At 46.7% G+C, this 26,856-nt stretch overlaps 5 protein-coding genes across 7 annotated transcripts; 1 reads left to right on the top strand and 4 right to left on the bottom strand.

Annotated features, from left to right (window-relative positions):
• Positions 1–5,638: 5,638 nt before the first annotated feature.
• On the bottom strand, positions 5,639–7,184 carry LOC140222156 (uncharacterized). Its single transcript, XM_072292357.1, has 3 exons — positions 6,292–7,184; positions 5,880–6,212; positions 5,639–5,676 (listed from the first exon to the last, which is right to left on the bottom strand). Exons 1-3 carry the CDS (start codon positions 7,106–7,108, stop codon positions 5,639–5,641), a joined length of 1,188 nt encoding a protein of 395 aa, XP_072148458.1. The 5' UTR covers positions 7,109–7,184.
• A 56-nt stretch (positions 7,185–7,240) lies between these two features.
• LOC117849060 (uncharacterized) lies at positions 7,241–7,997 on the bottom strand. The gene is made up of 2 exons (XM_034730662.2): positions 7,890–7,997; positions 7,241–7,786 (listed from the first exon to the last, which is right to left on the bottom strand). Exons 1-2 carry the CDS (start codon positions 7,995–7,997, stop codon positions 7,241–7,243), a joined length of 654 nt encoding a protein of 217 aa, XP_034586553.1.
• A 1,624-nt stretch (positions 7,998–9,621) lies between these two features.
• On the top strand, positions 9,622–10,260 carry LOC140222157 (tyrosine decarboxylase-like). Its single transcript, XM_072292358.1, has 2 exons — positions 9,622–9,660; positions 9,952–10,260. The coding sequence occupies exons 1-2, from the start codon at positions 9,622–9,624 to the stop codon at positions 10,258–10,260; spliced, it is 348 nt and encodes a 115-aa protein (XP_072148459.1).
• Positions 10,261–12,315: 2,055 nt separating this feature from the next.
• On the bottom strand, positions 12,316–15,714 carry LOC117849951 (F-box protein At5g46170). Of its 2 annotated transcripts, none has more exons than XM_034731702.2 (2): positions 14,334–15,713; positions 12,316–12,853 (listed from the first exon to the last, which is right to left on the bottom strand). In XM_034731702.2, the coding sequence occupies exon 1, from the start codon at positions 15,606–15,608 to the stop codon at positions 14,376–14,378; it is 1,233 nt and encodes a 410-aa protein (XP_034587593.1). In that variant the 5' UTR covers positions 15,609–15,713; the 3' UTR covers positions 12,316–12,853; positions 14,334–14,375. The 2 variants fall into 2 exon arrangements, with proteins under 2 accessions (XP_034587593.1, XP_034587594.1); XM_034731703.2 differs by lacking the exon at positions 12,316–12,853 and adding an exon at positions 13,322–13,737 and having other exon boundaries at positions 14,334–15,714.
• Positions 15,715–18,052: 2,338 nt separating this feature from the next.
• Positions 18,053–23,623, bottom strand: LOC117848973 (ubiquitin carboxyl-terminal hydrolase 25). 2 transcript variants are annotated; one of them, XM_034730588.2, is made up of 10 exons: positions 23,074–23,623; positions 22,488–22,980; positions 21,656–21,731; positions 21,442–21,534; positions 20,685–20,771; positions 20,016–20,595; positions 19,838–19,892; positions 18,973–19,101; positions 18,636–18,790; positions 18,053–18,467 (listed from the first exon to the last, which is right to left on the bottom strand). In XM_034730588.2, exons 1-9 carry the CDS (start codon positions 23,246–23,248, stop codon positions 18,670–18,672), a joined length of 1,809 nt encoding a protein of 602 aa, XP_034586479.1. In that variant the 5' UTR covers positions 23,249–23,623; the 3' UTR covers positions 18,053–18,467; positions 18,636–18,669. The 2 variants fall into 2 exon arrangements, with proteins under 2 accessions (XP_034586479.1, XP_034586478.1); XM_034730587.2 differs by having other exon boundaries at positions 19,838–20,595; positions 23,074–23,620.
• Between the last annotated feature and the right edge of the window lie 3,233 nt (positions 23,624–26,856).

The following is a 26,856-nucleotide window of genomic DNA, read 5'->3' on the forward strand; positions in this document are numbered from 1 at the left end:
CGACATGTTTCATAGCACTCTATACTCCATGATATCCGTCCGTGAAAACTGGTTGCTCTAGACATACATTCGTCGGGGCCGACTTTTTTATTTTTTAGCCTTTTTTTTTAAGATTCTCACAAATAGGCTAAACATTTCAAAATCTGGACCCTTAGCTTGGCGCCATCCACGCTGGCGCCAAGCTTACATGTCTCGACACCAGAGGGTTTGGCGCTAAGGTCGTTGTGCCGTCGGTGACGTGGGTGCTGACATGGCAGGAGGCTTGGCGCCAGCGTTGATGGCACCAAGCTTGGCGCCGTAGATCTTGGCGCCAAGCTGAGCACCGTAGATCTTGGTGCCGAGCTGTTACCCCATAGCTCTTGGCGTTTCGAATGAAACATGTATAATTATTCCGAGGAGCATGCAACAAACTACACTACGGTTCAGCTGGTTAGGATGTGCGCATCTTATCCCAAATGTCTAGGTTTCAACCTAGTATTGCTACATTTTATTCTTTTTTCGCCCCTGGTTGAGCATGTGATACGCTGATTGGCTGTGTATTGGCCGTCAGTTGTCCACCGCCATCGAACTGCATCTTCTTGCTCCGCGTGTAGTTGAACTGCTTCCAATGTGTCCCACAGATGCAGGTACTCGACCACAGATGCAGGCTCGATCGATCTCGTCTGTTCTCACAATTAATCTGCCCGCGCGGCTCGTGGCCTGCCACAAAGAGATCGGCGCGCGTGAAAGGCGTGTGGGGTTGAAGAGGAGGCGGTGGTGTCACCGTTGCGACCATGAGCAAGACAAGCCTGGGAAGGATGAATCGATCGATCCCGCGCCAAAAGGAGTGCTGCAGCTCGCTCCACGTTTTCGCCTCCTCCCCCGTACCGTGCGCCGCCGGATGAACGAGCTCGACAAGTTGACGGAGCGGGGGAGCGAGACGCCGCGCCAACCCCCGATCGGCGCCGAGCGCCCCCGCGCGCGCGGAAGATGGGCGCGTGAGCGATCGAGCAGAGGGGAACGCGCGGTGCCCGTCGAAGCAGGCGCGGCGCGGCTGGCGGCCACAGGATTCGTGGCGGCCGGGCAGGGGTAGCGCGCGGCATGGGGGCCTGGCGCCGTGCGCCGGTTACCCACGTCGCTCGGGCAATAATGCGCTGTGCGTGTGTGTGGCAGCGGCAGCCTTTTGTTTTGGCGCTCCGCGAAGACGACGACGTCACCGCGCAGGGCCGAATAGTTTTTCTCGCGGCCTGACACGAGACGGTCTGACGTCGGCCCTGGCCCAGCGATTGTAGAGTACCATTGACCGCATGACTCGTCTGTCTCTGTGCTCAAGTAACTAACCTTCTGTGTTCTGCTAACAAAAGCCAAACCTTCTGTGCGCAGGTAAAAAGCAGCGCGCGGTCATCTTTGTACTTTCTGATGATCTTTTTGGCAAGTTGCATTGCGCAACATTTTTCTCCCTGTTGCTTGACTGTCAGCTAAAATATTGTTTTGGGGCCTTTCTGCCGATTCGGAGATTCTGGTTAGGACATGCACATGTGGGCTAATAATCAAAGGAGACGACATGCCGATTGCCGAGGCTGAGGGCGACAGGATCAGAGCAAGATAGGTGTAGCTGTGAAGGGAGGGTTTAGCCCAGGGGAGGTGAAACACAACACAACTCTAGCAACTTTCATATCGGATATTCGGATGCTAGTTAGGAGGACTAAATATAAGCTAATTATAAAATTAATAGCAGAACCCCTAGGATAAATCGCGAGACGAATCTATTAAGCCTAATTAATCCATCATTAGCGAATGGTTACTGTAGCACCACATTGTCAAATCATGGACTAATTAAGCTTAATAGATTCGTCTTGCGAATTAGACTCCATCTGTGCAATTAGTTTTGTAATCAGCCTATGTTTAATACTCCTAATTAGCATCTAAACATCAAATGTGATAGGTGCTAAACTTTAGCGGGTTTATCAAACACCTCCTAAACAATTAAACAAAGCTACTCCAATAGTAAGATAAGCTTGCTGCCTGCAGGTAATGCATCAATCTGTAAGCTAATAAATTAATAAGCGTCTTGGCAGGTAAGTATCTTGTCATCTTGTGCGCAAAGTGCAAGGGAACGGTACTGTAATTTTCTTCAAGCAATCAGTGCCCTCTGTGAGCCTGCGGCTAGTTGACTACCAATCAGGAATCCGAAAAGATTGGACAAAGAAATTTCAGGACGCAAGTAATCATGAGCAAACAGACCATGATAAGGTACGGACAGCTTTTCTATGTCCTCGAACTTTGTATGTGTACTGATCATGAATTAGCGTAAACACGGAATTAACATAATTTTTTTTTTTTTTGGGGGGGGGGGGGGGGGGGGCGCACAGACAGCATGTGGATGGATAGTGGGGATAAGATATAAGCAGAAATGAAACAGGCACACTTACGTTGAACAAAGTGGTAAACGAGAATGGGAGGCATATTTTGAAATAAACGTAAATCAGTTGCGAATTCCCTACCAAGTGATCTAAAGGTAAGCGTCAGTCCCAGCCAAACAAAAAAAGCAGTAATGCACTTACCCACAAAATTATTATCCTCAGGGTATAAAGCACAGAAAAACCTATCGAACTCGCCGAGTATACTGTAGTGTGGTTTGTTGCATGCTCCTCGAAATAATTATACATGTTTCATTCGAAACGCCGAGAGCTATGGGGTAACAGCTCGACGTCAAGATCTACGGTGCCAAGCTTGGCGCCATCAACGCTGGCACCCAGCCCCCTGCCATGTCAACACCCACGTCACCGATGGCGCAACGACCTTAGCGCCAAACCCTCTGACACCGAAACGTGTAAGCTTGGCGCCAGCGTAGATGGCGCCCTTAGGGTCCAGATTTTGAAATGTTTCCGCCAGGAGACTATTTGTGAGAATCTTTAAAAAAAACTAAAAAAACAAAAAAAGTCGGTCGTCCAGGTCGAGTTCCGTTTTTAAAATTTCACCACAACCGGATCTTCGGGTGCTTGTATAGGAAAAAAAAGGGTATTTTATTTGCGACGTCAAATGCTATAGGTGCTTACAAGTAGGATAATATGGTTAAGTTTACACCAGGTATTTAAGTCGTGTTAACAAGGAGTGGCGGAGCTTGGGCAAGATACTTAGAGGGCGCCAAACTAGAAGAATCATGGTTAAGCTCGTGCTTTTGGTAGTAGGGAAGTGATGAATCAAGGTTATCCAGAAATTTGATAGTTAGGGGGCCACCGACGCCTTTAATCATAAGGAAGCTCCAGGCCCGTTAGCAAGAAAGTTGAGCCTATCTTCACTATTAGTAGGGATTATAAAGATTGACGGGCACTTAATGATGCGGCTATTTTCCCTCTCTAACTACTAATGTCTAAGAGCAACTCCAAGAAATTACTCCTAAAACCTTCATTAGGGAAAAATAGGAAAAAGGTTGCTCCAATGGGTCCCTCAAACCTACCGCAAATTTGCATCCGCCCGCATCGAGAGCTATTCCGTCCGCAAATTTGCGCGGCGCTTCTCCTCCTCCAATCCGCCAGCACGCGCCTGCGCCTACCATTCGCGCTATTTTTTTGTGCGCGTCAGTCCTTTCCTAAGGCGGTCACGGAGAGCAAGAAGGCGGGGCTGATGTTCTTGGGCGAGGAGTGGAGGAGCAGCGGGTCCATAGCGAGGACGGCGGCGATGTCGAGCGGGAGAGGCCGACGCCAGAGAGCAGAGCGAGGACGGCGTCGGGGTTGGAGGCGGAGTTAAGGCGGGACTTGGAGATCCCCCGGAATGCCTTCCTGCTACCTTTGGATGCTTCATCGAATGCCTTCTGGGCTGCCTTGCGGGCTTGAGCTGAGTCGAGGTCGCAGGCGGCGACGAGGTACTCCTCGAGAGAGAATGGGGCGGCGGAGGCGGAGGTGGAGAGGAAGCAGGTGCGGTGGTAGATGCGGGCGGGGAGCGGGGTGGCCGCCAGGAGAAGACGGAGGAGGTGCCTTCGGAGGAGCAGCATACCGGCGGCGGAGGGGGCAGCGGCAGTTGAGAGGAGCAGGGCAGGTCCGCGACTCCGCGTCGATAGATGGGTGGTTAATGGGTCCAATATGATGATGTGGCATGTTTTGAAATATTGGGGGGTTAGTTATTAGCGATCTGCTATGGTTTGATATGCTTTTGGGGAATAAATTTTTAGTAGAGTTCCCAATAGATAGTTTTGGGGAAGATTTTTTTTTATAGTCTTGGAGTTGCTCTAAGCACCTTCATTTCTTTGATTAAACACATGCTAACCATACGTACTTATACTTTATATTTTTAGCGGTTTGTAAACAGAATATACAGGTATTACTGGAAAAACAAGTTAAAATTTGATATCAATTGTGGAATCATCAAGTTCGTGGCGCCGGTGGAGATTTTGTCATTGATTCTCTTGCTGCCAGCTCCGTAAAAAACTAACGGACAATGGCGGACTGAGACAATGGTGACTGTCGTAACGTAACGTAACCACAGTCGACGTACGGTACGAGCTTCTTTTTCAAAGTGAGAGCATGCTGCATGCATTTGGTTCTCCCTGGCAGCAAGCTTAAGCCGTTAACCACACATGGCACTGCGCAATCAGCAGAATCGACAGGGTATCGTCTGACAGCATCACTGTGATGTCAGTGATACCAGCTGCTAAAGTTTAGCACTTATCATTGGATACTAATTAGGAGTATTAAATATAGGCTAATTATAAAACTAATTGCCCATATGAAGTCTAATTCGCAAGACGAATCTATTAAGCCTAATTAGTGTATGATTTGACAATGTGATGCTACAATAACCATTTGTTAATGATGGATTAATTAGGCTTAATAGATGCGTCCCCCGAATTAGCTCGGGGTCCTACAATTAGTTCATGTTTAGTCCTTCTAATTAGCATCCGAATATCTGATGTGGCACTGCTAAAGTTTAGCAGCTAGTATCAAACATTCCAAGCTAGCACCACAGTACTTTGTCCGTTGGGATCTTGGACTGATCGATCAATCTTTGGGATCCCGTGATACAATGATTTCCGGCACCCTCGGCCTCGGATCGCAGATCGGATCCGTGCACGGTGCATTACTTTGTCTGTATTGTGTGCGTGAGCTGTGCGTCGAGCATCTTGCGGGATTCGCCGGTAGTAGGCCAATTGGCATGGCCCTCGCGCGCAGAGTGGCAGGGATTGCTGGCATTGCTGTTTGGTACTCCTCCATGCCATGTCATTCCGTCATCCTTCTTTCTACCCATTTCTGTCTATCAAATCCATGGTCCCCACCCATCCGAAAAAAATAATAAGCATGGCCTAGTGATCTGCTGCTGCCGGATCGAAACAGTAAACGGAGGCAACGATTTTAACATAGCAAGCATCGTAGGTCAAAAAATACAAAATAAGGCACCCTTCATCCAGGCACACTTGGGCTAAATGCCTGGTAGTTGGGCAGCCCTACTCATCTCACGATGTAAAGGAAAACAAGGGCCTGTTTGTATACGTTTTTCTGGAACTCGCTTATCTGGCAAGCAAGATTATCTGATAAGCCTGCTGCCTGGAGAATCTGCTGTCTGAATAAGCAGGATGTTTAGCAATCCTGATTATTTTGTGTCGATTGTCTGTCCTGGTTGGTAAATTGACCTGAATGCCCCTAAGGATGATAATAGCTCATTTTTATTGTGAATCTGAGGAGAAGACAATAATTCTAATGCCTTTGAAGTTTGTTAAATAGAAATTACATTACAATAATATGAAATTCATACGATAGATCGGTCTAGTATGGAAACATCCATCATGGGTACAACAACGAATCACGAAACCATAGCGACAGCAATAGCATCACGCAATGCACCCATATCAATGTCATCTCCTAAAGCACCACCACCACCATCTGTGCTAGGTTGGGTTGAATTACCATCATCTTCCTGAAAATCCTCTTCAAAATGCACGTCATGTACGGTACTATCTCTGATGAAATTGTGAAGGGCCATACAAGCAACTATAATTTTCGACTGCTTGTTAACCGGATAACTGAGCAAATTCAAGAGAATGCGCCACTTCATCTTTAGAACTCCAAATGATCGCTCAATCACATTTCTAAGGGATGAATGTGCATGATTAAACACTTCTTTCAATCCTACCGGATGCTGACCATGCTGCCATTCAGAAACATGATACCTCTGTCCCTTGTAGGGTGCAAGAAATCCTTTTCTATTAGGATATCCAGAGTCAACAAGATAGTACTTACCTGCATGTTATATTTATATGTTATATCACAATGAGCAAATATTCCCTGAAAAATAAATTGCAACATAACTCGTCCTTACCATCGGGAGGATGTGGAAATTGATCCCTGTATGTGAGAAGCGTGTCCAATAATACACGAGTATCATGGACAGAACCAGGCCAACCAGTGACAGCAAATGTGAACCGCATATCAAAGTCACATACCGCCATGACATTTTGTGAAGGATACCCATGCCGACCAATGTATTTCGGTTGATCAGCTAATGGCACAGTTACGGGTATATGGGTACCATCAATTGCTCCTATGCAATCTTTGAAATGAGGCCAAAACCTTGCTTCTTGTAGTTTAGGATGAATAGTAGAAAATTGTGGATCCTTAGGCCTCACAATGTCAACAGCTAATCTCATGATAGATTCAAGAACCTCTTCAAATTTTCTACTCACAGTTTCTAATGAGCGATGGAAATTATTCTTGCATTGCCTAAAAGATTGAGGTGCACCACAAGCGCATAGAAACATTCCTAGTGCTTCCTTGCTACAAAATTGTATACTTGATCTCAATCCATAATCTTGCACCAAAGTGTCATGAAGGCTTAAGAAAACTGACCTCCTCATTCTGAACATGTTAAAGCACTCCACTGGATCTTGTAGTTGTAACTCAACCCACTGTATTCCAGTCATCCTTGCTATCGTAGTAGTAATCTTCTTCTTGTTCATACCAGATGATGCCATGTAGTCCAGACCAAGCATTGCCACTATGTAATCATCATCAGTGTCATCAGATTCATCAACATCCATGGTATGAAAAGAATCACTGTTGCCTTCACATTCACTAGTTGCACTAGAGGTACTCATCAAAACAAATGCAAGCCTGTCAAAAAGCACTAACCAAGTCATCAGATGAATTTTTATTGTTACAACATAACTAATAAAAGGTTCATAGTCTCACACAGCATACTTAGAAAATTGAAATTATATCTCACACAACATAAGAGAAATGAAAGATAAATGGCACACTAATGCAACACCCTAGTGCTTCTTCCTTATCTCCCAAGCCCTCCTCAGCCAATTCAACCTTCCATTTGGTGTCTTCAATGTAATGAACACATCACGGTTTTCCTTTTTTTGAAGAAGTTGTGTGGCATAGAAGTGTTCATCACTCCCCTCCTCAGCCCCATCCTTAATGACTTGCTCCAACATATTTCCAATCTCATCTCTAACGTGATCAACAACCTGTGAAGTAGCTGAATGTTTACTACTTTGAGCTTTCAACTCATATGCATCGACCAACCGCTTCATGCACTGGTCTCTAAAAGTCTTCTTCTTCTTTCCTTTAGGGGAACTAGGAGCTGGCCTTTTTGAAGCCCTCCGCTCAGAACTGGATGGGACCTTATGTGCCTCCCTATCATTGGTGCCCTCAACATCAACAACATCATGTTCATCAACATCAACGTTTCCATCACCACTTGGAACATATGAAGTTTCATTTGTAACAATGACCGATTCAAACATGATTCGCATCTCATCCTCATATTCAAGTGGAGCTGTTCTGAACCGGATACAACCTGGCATAGCCTGTAAAATATCACCAAAACAGCATGCTATTATACTCCAATTCAAAATAAACAAACAACGTGTATGTGAACTATATCTCTAGTATTGTTGTTAGTGGGCTCACCTTATTTTGTTCTTCCCACCATTCATCGTCAGCCACAATACAACCAGTAACAGGATCTCTTCCCAATCTGGTTGATCTCAAGTTCAAAGTCTTCCATTGGGTATACATTTTTTTCAATATATCCCACCTATTCTTTATTTGACTCTCACCGTATGGCCTCTTGGTACGCTCATATAACTTTCTAATAAGGTTTGCATATCCCACCGCATTCAAACATTGCTGCGGCCGATTGCAAGCAAGTACTTCTTCCACACAAATGTCATTGAAAGCTTTCACGGCAAACGAATCCCATTTTGCCACAATCTTTGACGACTTTTCCATCTAAAATTTGATTACAGTATTGTAGAATTAAATACAAATCTACAAGCTTGTTTACTGACCATACAACCCACAATCTGTCATTTTAGTAATCCATTAAGAAGTGACACCAATTTTACCTTGCTATTTGTTGGCGGCCTTGCAGTCGTAGCAGCAACAGCTGTCCAGATCCTCTGCAGCAACTGCATGCATGCATAAAATTGTTATGAGGTACTCTATAGGGGAAGTAAATGATTGAACATACTAAATTGTTATCTCCGACGTTGCTCAAGATCTCTGTGTACAACTCAGAGGTGTTGTAGTAAACTAGTGTCCTACAGTGAAACTGACTTGGTAATCATGCATGGGAAAAAGGCTCAATCAGAGATGGCTTAATACGATGCTCTTGAATAGTGTATAATCAAAATTGTGTATGGTTTTATATTTCCTCCAATACCTCAATGAACAGACATCCAGCACTACGTGTTGTATGACACTCATTTTGCCCCTGATGAAGCAACCACCGGAGCAAGCCTGTTTCAGAGCTTGTGCATATATATGCTCAGGCTCAGCAGTTGTGCGTTCGCAATGGACTGAGTGCCAACTAATCCAGGCATAGGATCATTGTGACCATCTGTGTACATTCAGTTGGCACAGGATCCTAACATTGACTGAATCATTTTGGAGTGGCATGCTAAAAATTCGTGGTGAATAAATGAAGAAATTTACATATAGCCTTGTCATTAGTTGTCCAACAAATTAATTGATCAAACAATTCAATCACTTCCATCCACAAAAAGCCTAAGCAAAGCAACAAGATTTACACCTATAAAATGGTACTTCATAGCTACACGTTGGATTTTGGAAAATCTTTCCCTTCAAGCAGCAACCTGAAGCTGAGGTGAATTCCCCTCTCACGAAAATGGCATGCCTCTCATGAAATTTTTTCGGTGGTGGAAGTACTAACTATAAGTTGACAGTAGGTATTCAATACTGAGGATAATCTTTTCTTACCCTCCCTCAACACTTCAGGCGCCACGGGCAGATGGCGACAGGCGCCGCACGGGCGGGCGGTGGCGGGGGCCGAACGCAGCACGGGCGGCCGGCGGCGAGGGCCCAGAGCAGGCGGCACGGGCGGCCGGTGGCGGGGGCCGAGCGCAGCACGGGCGGCCGGCGGCGGGGGCCGAGCGCGGGCGGCACGGGCGGCCGACGGCGGGGGCCGAGCCCGGGCGGCAGGGGCGTCCGGCGGCGGGAGCCGAGCCCAGGCGGCGCGGCTGGAGGTGGGGGCCGAGCCCGGGTGGCAGGGGCAGCCGGTGGCGGGGGCCGAGCCCGGCGGAGGTCGGGAGGCGGCCCGAGCGACCCGAGCGGTGGCGGCGGCGGCGGGATCTGGAGCGGACGGGAGCGGCGGCGGTTGCGGGAGGCTCGGGGGCGGACGATGGAGGCGTCGATGGCTGAGGGTACCTGCGGAAAAACGGTCCGCTTGCCCCAGAAGCGTATCCAGACCCGCGTACGAGATAAGCGCCCCGCTAGTTCTATTCCGGATTTTCAACTAAGCGGCTTACGTGACAAACGGGAAATAAGCAAGGCGTTTGGGTGGATTTATCGCTTATTTTCACCAATAAGCGGGAAATAATCGGATACAAACAGGTTAGGAGCGAGTGGCATCCGTACGGCCATCAGTGCTCGGTGCGACAGTGCCCTAGCTCTTCCGGTTCCTGAGTCCTGATGCCGAGGGCGCTGGGCTTTCCATTTCTGAACACCGAAGAGCCGCCGGTTCCGCGCGCTGAAGCTGTGGCTCGTGCTCTGGTGCCACGGCATCGAGGGCCTGCGCGGCACCGTGCGCGCCCACGTGCGCATGGCCGCCGTGTTCGAGGCCATGGTGCGCGCCGACGCGCGGTTCGAGGTGCCCATGCCGAGGCAGCTCTCGCTGGTGTGCCGTCCCGCCGGCATGTACGTGCTGCGCTGCGCCATCGGCAACTCACTCACCGAGGAGCAGCATGTCCGGGCGGCGTGGAGCATCGTGCAGAAGGAAGCCACCGCTATCTTGGCTGCTGCGGGCGACATGCATGGATGAACGCGTGGATCGCCTGCCCAACTCGCTTGGGCTTGTGCCGCCTTGAACAAGCATCGGTGAGTGGACAATATATGCAACTTGCAAGCCGGGCATGGACGGGTTGTAGCATTGCCATGGATTCTCGTCAGCTCTCGTTAACTAGCACTGTCGGTTTTAATGGACACGTTCGCCAGTGGAGTTTCTGAATCTGAAAGCCTGTACCGTCAGGGGCCGTTCGGAATTCAAACTGTAATCAGGTACTTTCTGAATCTGAGTAGCTTGGAGACCGCATCTCCGGGCGGCTGTTCTTTCACTTGCGCTCACGCACAACAGGGAGCTCGGGAGATGAAGGATCTGTTTGCTGATGGCGGGCGGATTCGTCGGTCGTTTCTCCCTTGCTCGATTCATTTCCTGTTCATCTTTCCTTTCAGGGATAGCTCAGTTCAGTTCATCTTTCCATTCGGGGAAAGCTCCGTTCAGTTCAGTTCATCTTTCCATTCAGGGAAAGCGCAGCACAGCTTACCGGCCCATTGCGGTTAACAATTCATTCAGTTACCGCAATGCGTACTGGAAAGCACTGAAAATTTCAATCCAGATCACGATCTGTAGAGAGGTAAACCCGAAAAAACAAAAGCAGATCAGGGTCGTCCGTGTTCCCGTGCCACTCCACTCCGTTTACCAACCAAATCGCAATAGTAAAAGTTGAGGGGGGAAAATCAAAGTGGTTTCCTACACGCACTTCTCGGCTTCTCGCCCATTTCTCTCTTTTTTTTTCCCGAACAATTTCTCGCCCATTTCTCCTCATGAGACCTCGATCTGGTTATGACCTCTCCCGGTCTCGATTGATCGATGAGCCGAAGGATTCGGCAGTTTACTTGTGTTTCACATGCGCCGTCAGGGGCTGCAGGACTGCAGGAAAGGTCGGCCATGCAAGTCGTGCTCACACACCTGGAGTGAAATTTTGCACAGCGCAGCAGGGCTCTGCTCCCCGCCCGGCCGTCACCAGCTCACCGCTGGTTCCAGAGCTTGTGGCGCAGCGACCGAAGCGCCCCGGCAGCTCGGCCAAGCTTGCGGCCGGGAGCCCGGGAGTACCCCCGCGCGGGGGCAAATTTGCTAGAGGACACTCCTCAATGTTGATCTTTGCTGGAGGACACCATTCAATTTTATCTTTGCTGATGGGCATTATTCAAACATAGTTGTTTGCTCTTGGACACCATAACTATTAAAATAATATTTTTTATAGAATTGAAGAGGGAGGAAACAAGTGAATAGACGAAAATGCCCCTGCTGGTGTTAGAAGCCAGTAGCTAGATAAAGGCTATGTTTCAGGCCAAATGCATTGCGCGTCCACTAAAAAGAACGAGAAATTTTGAGTAATCGGTAGTGATTTTTTTTCCTTTGATTTAATTGACATGCAACGCTGTTAAGCTAGTTAGTTGCTTCTGGATCGTTGCTTGAGACCTGTACTTGGCATAATCCTGTGATCATGCTACGAGATGCGACATGCATGTTGTTTACATGCTGCTACGTACAGTTTCCTCGGCGGTGTTGCCTGGCGGCACGTCCACCATGTAGGACTCCACGAGCTCGGCAGGGTCGGGCGCGTCCAGGAACAGGTGGACCGTAGGGGAAATTGTTAAGGAGCCGGCGCTCGCCGCCCACGACGCGGAAGCTGAGGACGCGACTATCATCGTCCACGAGCAGCACCGATCGGGCCCAGGCGTCGCGTGCTCGTGGTGGCTCAGGATGCCAAGAGCAGGCGGTGGCGGCTCAGGATTTGCGCGCGGGCTGCGGGACGTGTGCTGCGCGCGGCGACCACCGTTGCTGAATCCTGAATCCTGATGCCGAGGGCACCGGGCATTCCATTCTAGTGAATGAATACCTGATGCCGACCCTTTGTAGTGCACGGTGATCACCAGTCAGTTGACAGTCCACGACGACGGCCGTTGACTGATCTCATCAGGTTCCCGTCAAGGAAAAAGCCTATCATACCATAGCAACAAAACTAGGAGCAGAGGCCAAGGCCAATTGAACCAGCATGCGGACCAGCAAAAATACTGAAGGGAAACGCAAATCGAACCAGCGAAACTGTCCTTATAACATACTCAAGCGCTCACGCAGATTCACATCAGAAGGCTTACAGCATTTCCAGATTCACAGTATCAGTCTACAACATTTGCAGATCCTTTCGAAATACTATAGTAACAGTTTTCAGCTTTCGCTAACGCCAATCTGAGTACACTCACGACACACGTTGATTTACAGGGCACATCGGACGCTATTCTGCAAACAAGCAGTGCAATCCAAAGCAGAAATTGCATAAGGTTAGTACCTTGATGTGGATACATATAAGGGAAAAAATATATCTATGCCACCACATCCGATCTCAGCAGTAAGGGTTCCCTCAGAGCGAACACCATCAGTTCAGCAATGGCTTGCCTCTACTCCAGCATCGATAAATTAACACACGGATTCTCTCCATTTCCATCCATGTTCTTGCTGGCAGATGCCCAACATGAGAAGGGATGCACCAAACATAATTGTAGCACATCCAAAGTAGGTGTTGATTGGGGTATAAAAGGCAGCCAGAGATGCCCCTTGTAGATATAACATCCTGCCAAAAGAAAAGAAGGTTTCAGCAATATGTCAGAAGTGATAATCTTAATACAGGTGGCCAAAGTTGCTGCTTGCCATAAAACTTCATGTTAAACATATTGACTTATCATGCTGCTGGAACAACTTGTTCACCACTCTAAATCTAATATGCATCATGGAAATAAAGCATCCATCAATTCTTGCTTTTTATGTGTTACGTCGTGTATATATTTATGAGTAAACATGGTAGTGAACATTAACTGAAGTAAACTTGATGTTTTTTAAACCATAAATAGTGTTAAAGATCAACTTGGGACTATTTTAGGGGCTCCAAGAGTTCCATATGACCCATGAAGAACCTCATGAACCCTATATTCAGGTGGTCCCTCCCTAACCTAATTCCATTGCAAAGAAAATTTCCCATCACTACAACACAAAATAGAAGGTCCCGGAGTAAATGTAATGAAGTTAGGTGACTGACTTGCAATGTGCACGAAAAAAGGTTTCTCATATTGCTTGGAAAAGTCTGTAGAAAGTAGTTAATCACTTAATTACAACAAAAGTATGTGCCCTATAAGCCATGGGACCACCGAACAACACCGACAATTGACATAATGGAAAGAGATGGAAACAGACATCCTTTCCAAAACTGAGCAGTCCATCTGGTCAGGCTACACACAGCATATTTGGCTTCCACAAGCTTCAAGCATCTTATCTTCCCTGTTCGTTTAATGGATAACTCGAAACCAGTAATGGCATGGCAATCTTTCATGGGTCATGCAATATAGCTCTTATCAGCTGTACTCATGTGAATTCCACACATTAGGCCACATTCTGGTCCGGTGAGTGTGACAGTCCAACCCAACAATGCAATCCAAACAAACCCACATGCATCTGTAGCAACTACAAAAGGATTTGGGAAACTAATTAAACTTGATCCAGGCGCCCAGTAAAGGTACGGTTACACTTATTACCCAAAAAACGAAACATTTTTAATTGCAACAAAAGGCATTTTCAATTATAGAAAACATCTACAAGAAACTGGATGATGCCTTGTTCATTAGTCATTACTGGACTACTGGCAAGGGCATCCAAGATTTGCTAAGATTCTGTTGGGATGAGGGGTAAAATGGTGTATTTTCAAAGCTTGGATTGGAAGGCTTTCAGAAGAGGAATCAGAATGAAGGGCCCTTGTATAGTGATATAGTCAATCATTATATGCTGGATGGCTAAGATGAGCGAGGAAGCACAATACCTACCTATACTTAGAAGTTGGTACTTGGTACAATGGCAGAACCAGGAACAGACTAAATGCAAGTGAGTAATGAGAACATTTCGTAGCAATCCATATGCAAAACTAACTACATATCGAACAAAATTTAATTGTGAAGAAATGCACAGAACCCCTGTTGGCTGAACAAAGTTTATTTGATACACAGAACAGCAATTACAAGCAAAAATCAGGCAAACATCACATTTCAGTATAATATTAAGTGTACCTTTCATATATGAAGCTTCAAAAGCACCACCTCCTCTATGGATTAGAATGAATTCATCTCAAGGGTGTAAGTCCTCCGCTTGAGAAGCATCCTTGCTGCTGTCCGGTATGGCTCCTCGAATGCATCTAAGACCCAGGTTGCCACAGAAGCCCCATTCCCAACCATGTCCTTTGTTGCCTCGTCGCTCGGCTTGATGGCCACCAAAGTCGCACCATTCAGCACCAAACCCCCAGGCAGCTCAATGCATGGCGCATACCACAGCCACATGCTAAGCTCCGGCATGAGTGTCCGGTGCGAGGCCGCAGATGCTGATACCGGTCTCACGCGCAGCTCCTGCAGTTGGCACTTGTCCATGGTGAGCACTCCTTGCCCATCTGCGTCCGTCAGGTCCAAGCTTTCCAGCGTTGTGTGGTCAGCAACGATTGGCTGCAGCAAGTAATGCCTCCCTGCTGCTGCAATCAGCGAGCTGATGGTCCACACCACCCGCAGCCTCAGGCCCCCATTTGTATAGAACGATTCCGGGATGCTTCCTGAATCATCACATTCGTCAGGCTCGCTGCGGCCACTATCAACAGAGGGAGCTGTGCTCGTGCCATCTGAGCCAGCGGAGGACGGCGAGGCCGAGGATGCGCCGAGGATGACGCAGCTGCCGAGAGTGGACCCGAAGTCAGCCTTCCACTTGAGCATCACGCCGTCGTCTGTGCCAAGCTCGCCCGACGGAAGCTCAATGCGAAGGTGGCGGAGCTCCTTGAAGGAGCGGAGCACCTCCGAGGGCGAGTGGTGCGACACATCCCCAGGAGGCAGCGGCGAGTACGACGTCGAAGATGGGGAGAAGGATGAAGACGAGGAAGCGGAGGATGCCGAAAAGCCGGAGGCAGAGTTGGCCGGTGAGAGGATCTGACCGAGCGCCTGGATGGGCTTCACGATGCCGCCGAGCACGATGCGCGCGATCTGTGAGAAGACCCCGCGGGCGCGCACGGAGGCCGTGGGAGAGGACGGCGCCGACGGCGAGGAGGATGAGGGGGGCTCGTCGGGGATGACGCAGTCGACGCGGACGAGGACGGAGTCGACGAGGGGGATGAGCTCGTGGAAGCGGCGGGAGACGATGGAGCAGCGGCCGAGCGCCTTGACGTCGCCGATGCGGTTGAAGATTACGAGGAGGAGCGCGTCGGGGAGGCGGTCGAAGTGGTCGTCGCCGGCGGCCCCCGAGAGCCAGCGGTCGTCGCCGCCGAGGTCGCACCGCCACCGGCGGGATCCCGCTAGATCTTCGGACATCGGCGGCGGCAGGGGAGACCGGATCTGGAGGAGGAGGGACGAGGGCCGTGGGAGACGTGGGCACGCGACGTCACGAGGAGCGGTGGAGAGAGAAGGAAAGGGGGTCGGCTCGCACTCTCTTGTGTTTCTTCTTTGGGAAGATGCAGGGAAGCCCCTGGACCTCCCTGAAATTATATTGACTATATATTGTGAAATTTAACGTTAAAGCCCAGCTAATGTTTTATTTGAAATTGCCTTAAGGTACTGTAACTTGGCAAAGCCAAAGAAGCAGCTATTTCTCTACCTGAACTCGCTTGGAGCTACTAAAACTTAGTTTCAAGTGACACTGCCAAATAGGAGTATACAGGACCTAGTCTACGCTACCCTTCGCCCCTCTTGGGATGTTTGTTTCTTAGTCCCTCCTAAAATTCCTGTCACATCGAATGTTTAGATACTAATTAGAAGTATTAAACATAGGTTAATTATAAAACTAATTGTCACAGACGGAGACTAATTGCGAGACGAATTTATTAAGCCTAATTAGTCTATGACTTGACAATGTGATGCTACAGTAAATATGTGCTAATGATGGATTAATTAGGCTTAATAGATTCGTCTTGTGAATTAGACTCCACCTGTGTAATTAGTTTTATAATTAGTCTATATTTAGTCCTCCTAATTAGTCTCCGAAAATATTCGATGTGACATGAATTTTAGTTCGGACTAAATATCAAACACACATAATTCCTTTTTAAACTTTGTTTCAACCTGGAAATAGTTCAAAGCCCGAGGTCTCGGCAGGCAGACAGGCAGTTGATGGGTTGAGTGGATGCGGCGAGATTGATGCCAGCCTGATGGCCTTTTCTGGGCTCTGAATTTCTCCTTTTCTTCGGGAGCCGCAGGCAGAGCTGGCCTCTGGGTCGAGGGCGTGGACTGGCGCGCCTCGGCATCTCTAGGTGGCGCCGTGGCAGTGGCGGGTGCCGCCGGGAGGAGACATGTGTGCCGCCGCGCAGGCCCGCGGGCCGCAGCAGTGCAGCGCAGGCGCAGGGCGCGGAAAACGAGGCAGAAGCAGTTGGTTTTCCGGTCATTTCGTAGCGATTCTGCTGGAAAGGATGCTGTAGACCTGTGGTCTCGGTGGTCACCGCTGCCGCCTGCAGCGCATAGCTGCAGTCCTGCAGATGCTATGCCATGATCCTCGGCAGGATGATGGCCGACGGCGAGCTAGCAGGGTCACAAACACTCAGAATACTACCATTTTTTCCTACAAACGTGGTGATGTGGTGTGGCATGTTGTGTTGCTAATGAAAATCAGCAGCTTACCAACGGAGCTTTCGCTGAATAACAACTGGTTTGGCGGGCATTGTCTTCCTACTATGGGATTGCCAAACAAAATGTCGCGGTTTTCCCAGCGGGCTTTGGTTGGTGCGCGTGCGCTCCGGGCTCCGGCCGTTGCCGCGTGCGTGAGCGCGCCGTGGCTCGCGAGGACAAAAGGAGCCGCCCAGCTCACGCTTCACCTGTCGACCGACGGCGACGACGTAGTGGCGTGGACGCGACGAGCGGCCGGACGGTGGCTGGACCGGCCGTTCGGTGCGGGACGCGTCCCGGCAGTGTCGAGCGTACAGGTCGCTGCCTCGTCCGAGCTCGAGCCTGATAGCTCACGCGTAAACGTTATCCGGGTGATGCTCGTCTCGTCGATCGGGGTGGTTGGTCTGGTCGGCGTCGGCTTCTTGGTTTGGCTGGAGGTACCTACGCGTACCCAACTCCCAACCCAAATTAGTTGACACGATTCAGGCTTCCCCCATAACACACTCTGCAACAGTTTCTTATTTCAATCTAACATCAATGCATATGCACATCACAGAAGTACCTTTTCTAGAAAAGACAGCAGGTACAGATGCGAAGGCTCGGTTCGATTCGGAAAATGATACGGCAACAAGCAACGATTCCAAGGCCGGCCACGAGCAGACACGAACCACTCTTTTCACGTCTCTCTTTTGCCCATCTCCCGAATCATTTGCTGTCCTCTCTTATCATGCAACACTTCTCTCTTTTGCCCATCTCCCGAATCATTTGCTGTCCTCTCTTATCATGCAAGAACAAATGCCTGATGGCTACGCTTTTGTTCCAGTGCAGCAGTGTTTAAGGCAAATTCCAAAGAAAATAGGTACGTTGATAAAGAAATAAAACGATAACTGTTCTGAAATAAGCTTTAAATCAACTGGAAATGCAGACATGTAGCCCACTGCGTCCTTGGAGGTTTTAGCTTCGGTGTCCAATATTCATTTTCGGTGTCCAATATTCATTTTCAGAGGTTTTAGCCCACTGCTCGACATGCCAGTGGCATTTTTGCTCCTCAGCAGAGTACTGCAGCGAATGACAGACACATACCGAACTACACAGCTTCACAGACGATGCGCACGACCCATTCCACTTACCATTCATTTTTCCCCTGACGTGCCATCAAATGATCAAAACTCAAAATTCATGTATTCTCAGGGCAATTTGCACCCAGAGATTACACCAAAAATCTACAAATGTTTCTATCGAGTGTTCACCCCATAACTGAACTTGTCCAAAATCAGGGACCTGAAAGGGTGTGAGTTCGTTTGTCCGGTCAAAAAACATGATAACTCATGCTTTAACCTGCCAGCTATTATGTTACAAAAGAAAAGGAAGGATCTTCTACATTCTAGACATAAAGGGAGAGAATCAGGGTGGGGATATTGGTGCCTATAGCATGGGGAATAATAGCATCAAAAAGGATATTGTACATGCAACTTGGCCACTCCTCGTCTTAAACTCAGGAAGGAAAACAAAAATGTCCTCAAAAATAAGCCGCGCAAGGAGCTGGATAGTTGACCACCAAGATCCAATTGGCACCTAAATTTTCAGGGATAAAAAATTAGCAATAAAAATATATTAATGGTGATCAGGCATAACCAGATTAATAATATAAGTACTAGGGCAATCAAGTATTTCCACATTGAACAATTATAGGATCCCACACAACATGCTCTTTGTATCGACCAGCAAAATGTAGATACATACCTAAGTGGATTCTGAAGAACTACTGCATGAAAAACTAAGCATTTGGTGGATATATGCCCTCAAAGTATGGCCTCAGGCGTTTAATGAGATTTTCCACCAGTGACTCCGGAACTTTTGATCTAAATATTCTTTCAGAATCTGATTTTAGGTGTTTTCTGCGTTACATGAGAAAAGCATAGTGTTAGGACATGAATCAGGAAACACATTGAGAAAATTTAATCCAACCAAGACCTTTGATATAAAATAATACTAAGGAAAGCTACAGAATCTCAATCAGCAAACTTCCTGCAAACAAAGTAAGATATTTTCTGCAGTTTACAACAGCAAAGCACATCACCTCATTGAATCAACATCTTGAGGAATGCCTGAGCTTTGAATTCGCCGTCTCTTTTGTGAGCGCATAAAATCACAGACATCATCCACCCAAACAGACAGCCGAAGCTCAGAAGAAGCTGACTCAGCAAGCCTGGATTTTTTTAATCAACAAAACACGCCATTAGTTTATAAATGAGACAATGGTTAGCACAGACAAAAAAAGAGGAAATAATATATTCTGCACATACATCAAATGGGAGAAGGAAAAGGCTTTAGAGTGTGAAAATAGCTAATGCAAAAAAGGTAACACAGTAATTCATACATGGGTCACTGAAAAATGTCAAATGGATTAGATATTGGGGATTGATGAGGCAAGGGCCTTCATGTGTGATTGCTAAACACTAGGGGTATTTGCAAAGGTGTCTCCTCACACCTGCTACATCTAAGCCCCATGAAAGTATGCAAAAAATAGCATGGTTAGAGTTGATACTCTGTTTCAAAATAACCTCAAACGAACCATGTTCTGCAGCAGCTTACTTTCCAGCATTTTCCGATTACCATTTCTAAAACAACATATTTGAATCAGTCTTAGATGTTACTAGTCCTTGTCTTCAGATATTGTTTTTCCCTCAACTCTCCTGGGTCATTCAAGTAAAAAATGCTAGTAGTTCAAATAAAAAGAGGTTTTATGTGCACATCAAGGAAGTATGAATTAATCAATGATATCATATTTCAAATTCATATTCTAGATCAAATATAATGAATACATGACCGTACTTGAAAGCTGCTAATGTCTGCAAAGTGCAGAAGGCAACGGAAAGGAACGGATTATGCACATTTCATGGAAAGATATAGCAAAAGTGACAAAATATCGATTAAGGCCTTACTCTTCCTTAAACTTGTCTTCTTCAAGTTGGCGTTTCGAGTGCGCTCTATCCTTGCCTGAAATCACCACATCCTTTACTGAGTTTGCAGACTCTTCGATTTCATGATGTAAAACTGGACTTTTAGAGGCAAGGGCACCAGATGATTTCTCAGAATACTGTTGAGCACATGTGGTATTACCATTACTTGCCTCACCAAGATACTGGGAATGAATTGGATGGCCATTTCCATTTGCATCCTGCAATTTTCTTTCTGAATGATCATCAATCTTTCCACAAGAAATAGTACCATCGGCACTCTTTTTACTGGGTTCCACAAATTTTCCAGTCATGCGCCCATTTGATACTGACAGTGTAGCACTCTCATTAACTTCTGGGTTCATTTTTGAAGGGAGGTTTTCTTTGCCATTTGACTTAACCTTTTCTGTCACACTATTCTTAAAGTGAATCGGCTTGATAAGTGGACCTGATGCAATCTTGCCATTCTTCAGGGGCAGCAATGCATTACCTTTGGTAGAACATGAACCATTCTGTTTTACCAAAGGTATCTTCAAGGTCTCACTAGATGAGGTGCTTGATATGCCAATTCCATTGGTGCTGAAAGACTTAGCTGCAGTAGAAGAGTAACCATTTGTACTAGGCTTTTGATTTTTCGAATTCAGTATATAAAATAGGATATAGACCTTCTCAGACAAAACATTCTGAGAGCTTGATAGGGAGACATGAGAATCGTTACAACAAAACCATCGACCAATAGCATCCTGCACATATGCATGTTCCTTGTCATAATTTAGATAGATGTAAAGAAAGGGATCAAAGGAACCTAAATACTGATTGAATACTTTATTACCTTAACATATGCATAGTAGTGACCAGACTCGGGAGAGAGCCCTGAGTGGACGATACAGCCAAAAAGATTATATGCTGGTTGTGAATCCTGCAGCTCCATGCAAAGCAATATATATTTTAACCAATCAAGGGGATAACTGATATGGAATATTGTTGATATTATAAATAACGTGTGCACAAAAAATAAAAAATGTTTTCAAGAAGACAAGGAAAAGCATCACGCCTTGACTGGATGAAAATTTTATTGTTCCAAAACAGGAATGGCACAATATATGAAAAGCAAGTTAGCAAAAGTTGATACAGTCATACAGGAAACAAAGTTAAATAATTCACAAAGGAGGTTGGGTGATCTGTAACCAAATACCGAGGAAGAGAGTTCAAGTGGATAAAATCCTGCAAAGGATCCTACAGTCCACATTGCCATTGCAGATTATTGACAAAGTTATGATAAACTAGTTTGTGTACGTCTTTTTCTTTTTTAAGTTCGTCGGTTACTTGGCTCAATTTGAAATTTGTGGCAGTTACTCAAATAAATTTGATCCACATAATTACATACATAGTCCTTGAACAAACTAGAAACTGATGGGAGTAATTATAGCATACCCACAAACAATCAATGAACAGCTAACACGTGGTTTCATCTCAATGAGCAACCTACTATGGGTGAATAAATAAGTTTCACAGATACATCTGCATTCTCAAATTTTGCATGCCTAAGCAAAATCCAAATATTAAGCAATCAAAATTTCATGTTTTACCTGGTTTTTATTATACATGAAGTCAGAAAGAACAAGAGCCTCCTTGAATTCTATATTCCTGTTTATCTTTCCACCATTTATCCCCTCAAACCTCTAATAGCAACATTAAGAAAAAAAAACACAGATCATCAGCAACAGCTTCTAACCATGTTCAAGAAACAAGAACAAGTTTTTCCCAAAACAAAAACATCAGAAATGACTGAGGGTCAATAACCTTGAGTTGTATGACAAGCACCTTAGGTGACCTGAGTATAAACATTTGCTTACGTGCTGAGGTGAGCTTTTTGCATCTGCCATAACCAAAATCAGAGTTAAAGGAATAAAGCCTGTTTGGAACACATGAACCGGAAATATAGGAGAAACATATTTGGATGAGTCAAAAGAAAAGCACATAGGAAATTGTTATCACATCATGCTGGAAACAAATACTAAAGTTGACATTAGCTGCTATATATTTTGACAACTTCAATTTACTGTAGAGAGCAGAGAGCTTATAGGGTGAGTAGACCAGTTTTTAAAACAGTTGAGAGAGTCCATAGCTGGGTTATTACCAGCTTTGTCTGTGATTACCAAGGTTATCTGATTCCTTTTGCCTTGGTGTGAAATGAGTATAGTATACAATTTCAAGAAATGCAGAATAGTAAGCTTTTCCTTCTCTAAAAAGTAGCCAAGTAACATTCCTGTGGAATTGAAGGAATTAAAGTTTTTTCTACAGGGATAATTACATTACAAAAGCGGCTGGTGAAAATTCCTACATGATTCACAATCCTGATTTTGTTTCCTCTGAAAATATTATGAGTAACACCCTTAGTACTTGTTTGGATAAACCCATTCCCTCCCGAAACATGTGGATTAGAGTGGAAAATGAACTGATTTCAACCTCAATCCTTCCCAATACGCATGGGTTGGAGGGGATTTATCATGTCTCCAAACAAAGCCTAAAGTGTCCTGAAAGGCTTTTGCATTCCAAACAGGTGATTAATGAAAAATCCTACAAAACATGTAAAATTCCTCTGGAAATCATTTGTTCCATTAAAAAAACATACCTTTCGCAACTATATTTGTTCGCACCCTCCAAGATCTCCGGCTGAAAGAAGCGAGCAAGGGCATCAGCAACAGAACTGCTCCCAGGTAGATCAAGACTGATATCCATTATCTCGTCTGTCTTGTTTGACTCTCCCTTGCACACAAGGCACTTCACCTGACTAAGCAGCGCCCCACCAAATGTCTCCCTCATAACCATGCACGCACCCTGCCCCCGGCCCTCCTCCTCACCACAGTTTCCATTGGCAACTGCCGCGGGTAACCGCTTGCGCATGCGGAGACCAGCAGTGTGACAGGCGTCTACGACGTAGCGAAGGAACTCGTGCGCATCTTCCTGGCGCCCCCATCGGAAGTGCTCAGCGAATAGGGGAATGCAGCGGATGATCTTTGCTGGCGAGTCGAGCGCCCCTGCATCTGCCCGAAGGAGCCGGGCGATCTGGCGCTCGAGCACGCAGAACACGCACTCCTTGTCCCTGTTCGGGAACACTTTCTTGCCTACAAGCAAACAAACCTACACGAACATCAACCGCCTGACGAATTGCGAAAACAGAACACAAGGGAAAAAGCTGGCGCGCTAGGGTTTCGTACACAGGTTGGAATGGCGCGAGGCGAGGCAGAACGTGGCGAGGGGCGGTGTGGACGCGAGGCACTGGAGGACGCTGTTGAGGTAGCAGGTGTTGCCGAGGTTCTTCAGCCCCGGGGGTGGGCCCGTGCGGGGGCGCCGCGGCGGCGGCGGCGAAGACGGCTCCGCGGTCGGGGCCATCACCGGCTCCGAGGGGTGGCCGCGGCGGGGGCAGCGCCGCCGCGGGACAGCACAAGGCCTCCCTCCTCCTCCGCTCCACGAAGCGCCGCCGCCGCCGCCGCTGCCAACTCATCCGATCGCATCGCCCACCAGCGGGCGCCGCGGAGGAACGGCCACCGTGGTGAAGCTGGGCGCTCCCGAAGCGAGCTCGAGGGTTGGCGCGGCCGGCGAGGCGCGTCGCGAGCGGTGGGGAGGGCGCGCGCCCTCGAATCGGGCAGCAGGACGCCGGCCAGGGGACGCGAGAGGAGAGGAGGGAGGGAAGGCGAGTAGTCGGATTTTCCCCTCGGGGTCGGAAGAGAAGGGAAGGGGAGTGAAGAGTTGGGTTCGGTGTGATGGGCTCGCGCGGTTGAGTTCAGCTACCGCCTACCAGAACGTCTGAACGACTGAACGTGTAGAACCGGCAGAGGGCTGGGCAAGGAATTTTGCCTTAGCTCGACCGTTTCAACGTTTTTAGCTAATTTTTCATATGCAGATGCTTATATAATTTTGCCAAAAATTTCAGCAGAATAAGTTCTACTGAAATTTATAAGATCTGTTACTGCATCGTGAAATCTCTCCTTTTATATTTTTTTACTAGTATGATCTCTATTTTCTTTTCTTTTTTTTCTTTCTCCGGCATCTTTTGATTTGCCAAATCTACTGCCTCTAAAAACTATCTTATTATAGAGATCTCAATAGTTATCATAGTAGCTTTCATCCATAGCTACCCTAAAGAGGTGGAACCTGCAAAGAAATAAATATACATCATTTTCCCAAATTTGATGTGCTCGTACTTTTTTGACCGAAGTCAGTAGGGGAAGCCTCTACCTATTTTTTTATAATTTTTCATTCCAAACCCTTTGAATTCGCTCCCACGTGGAGTTAAACTTGAGTCTGCTGGGTGCTACTCAGATGCTCTAACCACTAGGCTAGAGGCTCTAGGCTCTTTTCACTTGATATCATAGTAGCTTTCATCCATAGCTACCCTAAAGAGGTGGAACCTGCAAAGAAATAAATATACATCATTTTCCCAAATTTGATGTGCTCGTACTTTTTTGACCGAAGTCAGTAGGGGAAGCCTCTACCTATTTTTTTATAATTTTTCATTCCAAACCCTTTGAATTCGCTCCCACGTGGAGTTAAACTTGAGTCTGCTGGGTGCTACTCAGATGCTCTAACCACTAGGCTAGAGGCTCTAGGCTCTTTTCACTTGATATGCTCATACTTCTAGTGGAAAAGATAGGATTTAAGTTTACGGCAATTTGGTGAGATGTTTTTTGGATTCGTTGATTTTCCTACACAGATCCGAAGGATGAGTAGCGAATTCGATAATAATGGGTGCTTCGATAAAGGAGGCATCAAGGAAATGAACCCGTGGTAGTTTGGCGTCGTCAACACTCGTTGGTTTCACTAGGAATTAAAAGCTCCTTTAAAAAAATGATACATAGTGTTTTAAGGATGAAGAAATTCTCAAATCAGTACAGTATTGCAGAGTTAGTAACACATTTCACGCACTACTTATGGCAAGATGTGTCAACTATAGAATGAGAATATGAGTTAAATAGAGTTAGCATGTTAAGTATAACCATGAAAATTTATTTTGGTCAAGAGAATGTGGACTTATAAAAAAACTCAACAAGTTTAAGAATCTTAATGTGCAACTAAATTTCATAAAAATGAATACACCTTAAGTATAAACATCAGCAACTCACTAACACCTAATATATAAAATATGATGGTGGTCACGACGATCTTAAAGAGTCATAATGCATCGTTCATGATACATGTTAACTAATAGATTAGCTGTTATAAAAACCTTTGCATCTAATATAATCTTTATATATTAAAACACTACTCTTTCAAACTTTATTGTTTCGAAATGTAACTATTTTTAGATTAAGCTAAACCATTTCGGATTTGATCAGAGTATAGAAAAATATTCACATCTGTAACATCAAATAAATACTCCGTGAAAATTATTTCATGATTGATTTGATGATACTGATTTGATGCCACTTATTTATATTCATATAGATTCGACCCAAACTAAGATAATTTGACTTGGAACAAATCTAATAATAGATGTATTTTGCACAGAAAGAGCTGATTTTATAATTAAATTGATCTAGTAGAACCTGCAAACTAGATCCATATTTCGGATCTACCACCTAAAGTTTGATTTGGAAATTATTAGGGCATGTTTGGACCTGCTAAACTTTAGGGACTAAAAGTTGCTTATTTGAAGGGGCTAAACTTTAGTCCTGCCTATTTGTTCCATGGGCTAAACAACATTTAGTAAGGTGAACAATAACCTGTTTGCCCCTAATCATTGATACCCCTCCCTTTTTTGCCTCCTCCCAGGTTGCTTCCCTCCCTGACGCCAATTCCTCCTGCAGACGCCAAAGCTTCCTGGCTGCTTCCTTTCCAGGCGCTGGCGGTGGAGCTTGTCCAGAAGGTCCTCGGCTTTGGCCACGGCGGCCCCGAGCTTGGCGAGCCAAGCGTGCAGCGCGCGGGTCACGCCCGGCGCTCCAGCTCCCGGGTGATGGGCTGGATCCGGAGGAGCCGCCAGGCCGGTGCCGCCTCAGGATAGGGTGCGAGGGTGGCGGCAGTAGGGATGGGGATGGAGTAGGGGGTGGCGGCGGCGGCGATAGGGATGGACTAGGGGTGGTGGCGGCGAGGATAGCGGATTCGGGAGGGTGGCGGCGGTGGTGATAGGGATGGATCAAAGGGTGGCGGCGGCGGGGATAGCGGATCCGGGGGGTGGCGGCGCAGAACCGTGCGAAGGCCGGGTGTGCGAAGGAGGATGCGGCGTCTGGCGGCGGGGATGGAGCAAGGGGCGTGCGGCGGATGGGGAAGGAGCGGCGTGCGGTGACGGGGATCGCGTAGGAGGAGCCGGCGGCGGGGATCGCGTAGGAGGGGCCGGTGGCGGGGGTTGCGCAGAAGGCCGGGTGGGGATGTGTGCGACGAGGGGAGGGAGAAAGGAATTAGATAGGCATTGAATGAGGGGTAAGAGCAACTCCAAGAGTATCTAAAAAATTCTTCCCAAAAACTATATATTGGGGGTTCTCCAAAAAAAAATTCCCCTAAAAATATATCAGTCCACAGCAGATCGCTAATAAATAGCCCCCAATATTTCAAACACGGGCCACGTCATCGTATTGGGCCCATCGGAAGGGACGCGCGGGCGTGCGGGAATCAGGATTGGGGGAGGAACGCAAACGCTAAAATATACGCGGTGGCAGGCTGTTTTTTAGCGTCACTAAAAAATTAGAGAAGGTTTAGGTGGATTGTTGGAGTTTATTTTTTCTCTCTTTTTTCTAAAAAAGTATTGGCGGTAAGATTAGCAACCTCTTGGAGTTGCTCTAAGAGGTGTCTAATGCACTTTTTAGTCCAAATAAGCAATTCAAAGTTGGCTTATGGACTAAACTTTAAGGACTCAAATAAGTAAGGATGTTCTTCGTACTCAAGTTTAGCAGCTAAAACCAAATAGGACTTGGAAAGTGAAACGGTATCATCCGGCACAATGACAGGGTGAAATTGTAAGGAAGTATTTTCTTTTTTCCAAAAAAGAAGGCATCCGCACTTCGAGA

The sequence above is a fragment of the Setaria viridis genome, chromosome 3 (genome assembly GCF_005286985.2).
Source record: "Setaria viridis chromosome 3, Setaria_viridis_v4.0, whole genome shotgun sequence".
In the NCBI taxonomy this organism is placed as follows: Eukaryota; Viridiplantae; Streptophyta; class Magnoliopsida; order Poales; family Poaceae; genus Setaria; species Setaria viridis.

What these genes read in the sequence shown, in the direction of transcription:
- LOC140222156 (XM_072292357.1), bottom strand. Translation starts at nt 7,108, where the DNA reads ATGACTTGGTTAGTGCTTTTTGACAGGCTTGCATTTGTTTTGATGAGT. An exon ending in ATTTCCACATCCTCCCGATG is followed by an intron (nt 6,213 to 6,291) that starts GTAAGGACGAGT and finishes TATAACATGCAG; the next exon opens with GTAAGTACTATCTTGTTGAC. An exon ending in GGATTTTCAGGAAGATGATG is followed by an intron (nt 5,677 to 5,879) that starts GTAATTCAACCC and finishes CAAACTTCAAAG; the next exon opens with GCATTAGAATTATTGTCTTC.
- LOC117849060 (XM_034730662.2), bottom strand. Translation starts at nt 7,997, where the DNA reads ATGTATACCCAATGGAAGACTTTGAACTTGAGATCAACCAGATTGGGA. An exon ending in GGTGGGAAGAACAAAATAAG is followed by an intron (nt 7,787 to 7,889) that starts GTGAGCCCACTA and finishes GATATTTTACAG; the next exon opens with GCTATGCCAGGTTGTATCCG.
- LOC140222157 (XM_072292358.1), top strand. Translation starts at nt 9,622, where the DNA reads ATGGAGGCGTCGATGGCTGAGGGTACCTGCGGAAAAACG. An exon ending in AGGGTACCTGCGGAAAAACG is followed by an intron (nt 9,661 to 9,951) that starts GTCCGCTTGCCC and finishes TGAACACCGAAG; the next exon opens with AGCCGCCGGTTCCGCGCGCT.
- LOC117849951 (XM_034731702.2), bottom strand. Translation starts at nt 15,608, where the DNA reads ATGTCCGAAGATCTAGCGGGATCCCGCCGGTGGCGGTGCGACCTCGGC.
- LOC117848973 (XM_034730587.2), bottom strand. Translation starts at nt 23,248, where the DNA reads ATGGCCCCGACCGCGGAGCCGTCTTCGCCGCCGCCGCCGCGGCGCCCC. An exon ending in CTCGCGCCATTCCAACCTGT is followed by an intron (nt 22,981 to 23,073) that starts GTACGAAACCCT and finishes GTTTGCTTGTAG; the next exon opens with GCAAGAAAGTGTTCCCGAAC. An exon ending in CAAGATGTTGATTCAATGAG is followed by an intron (nt 18,791 to 18,972) that starts GTGATGTGCTTT and finishes CATGTAACGCAG; the next exon opens with AAAACACCTAAAATCAGATT.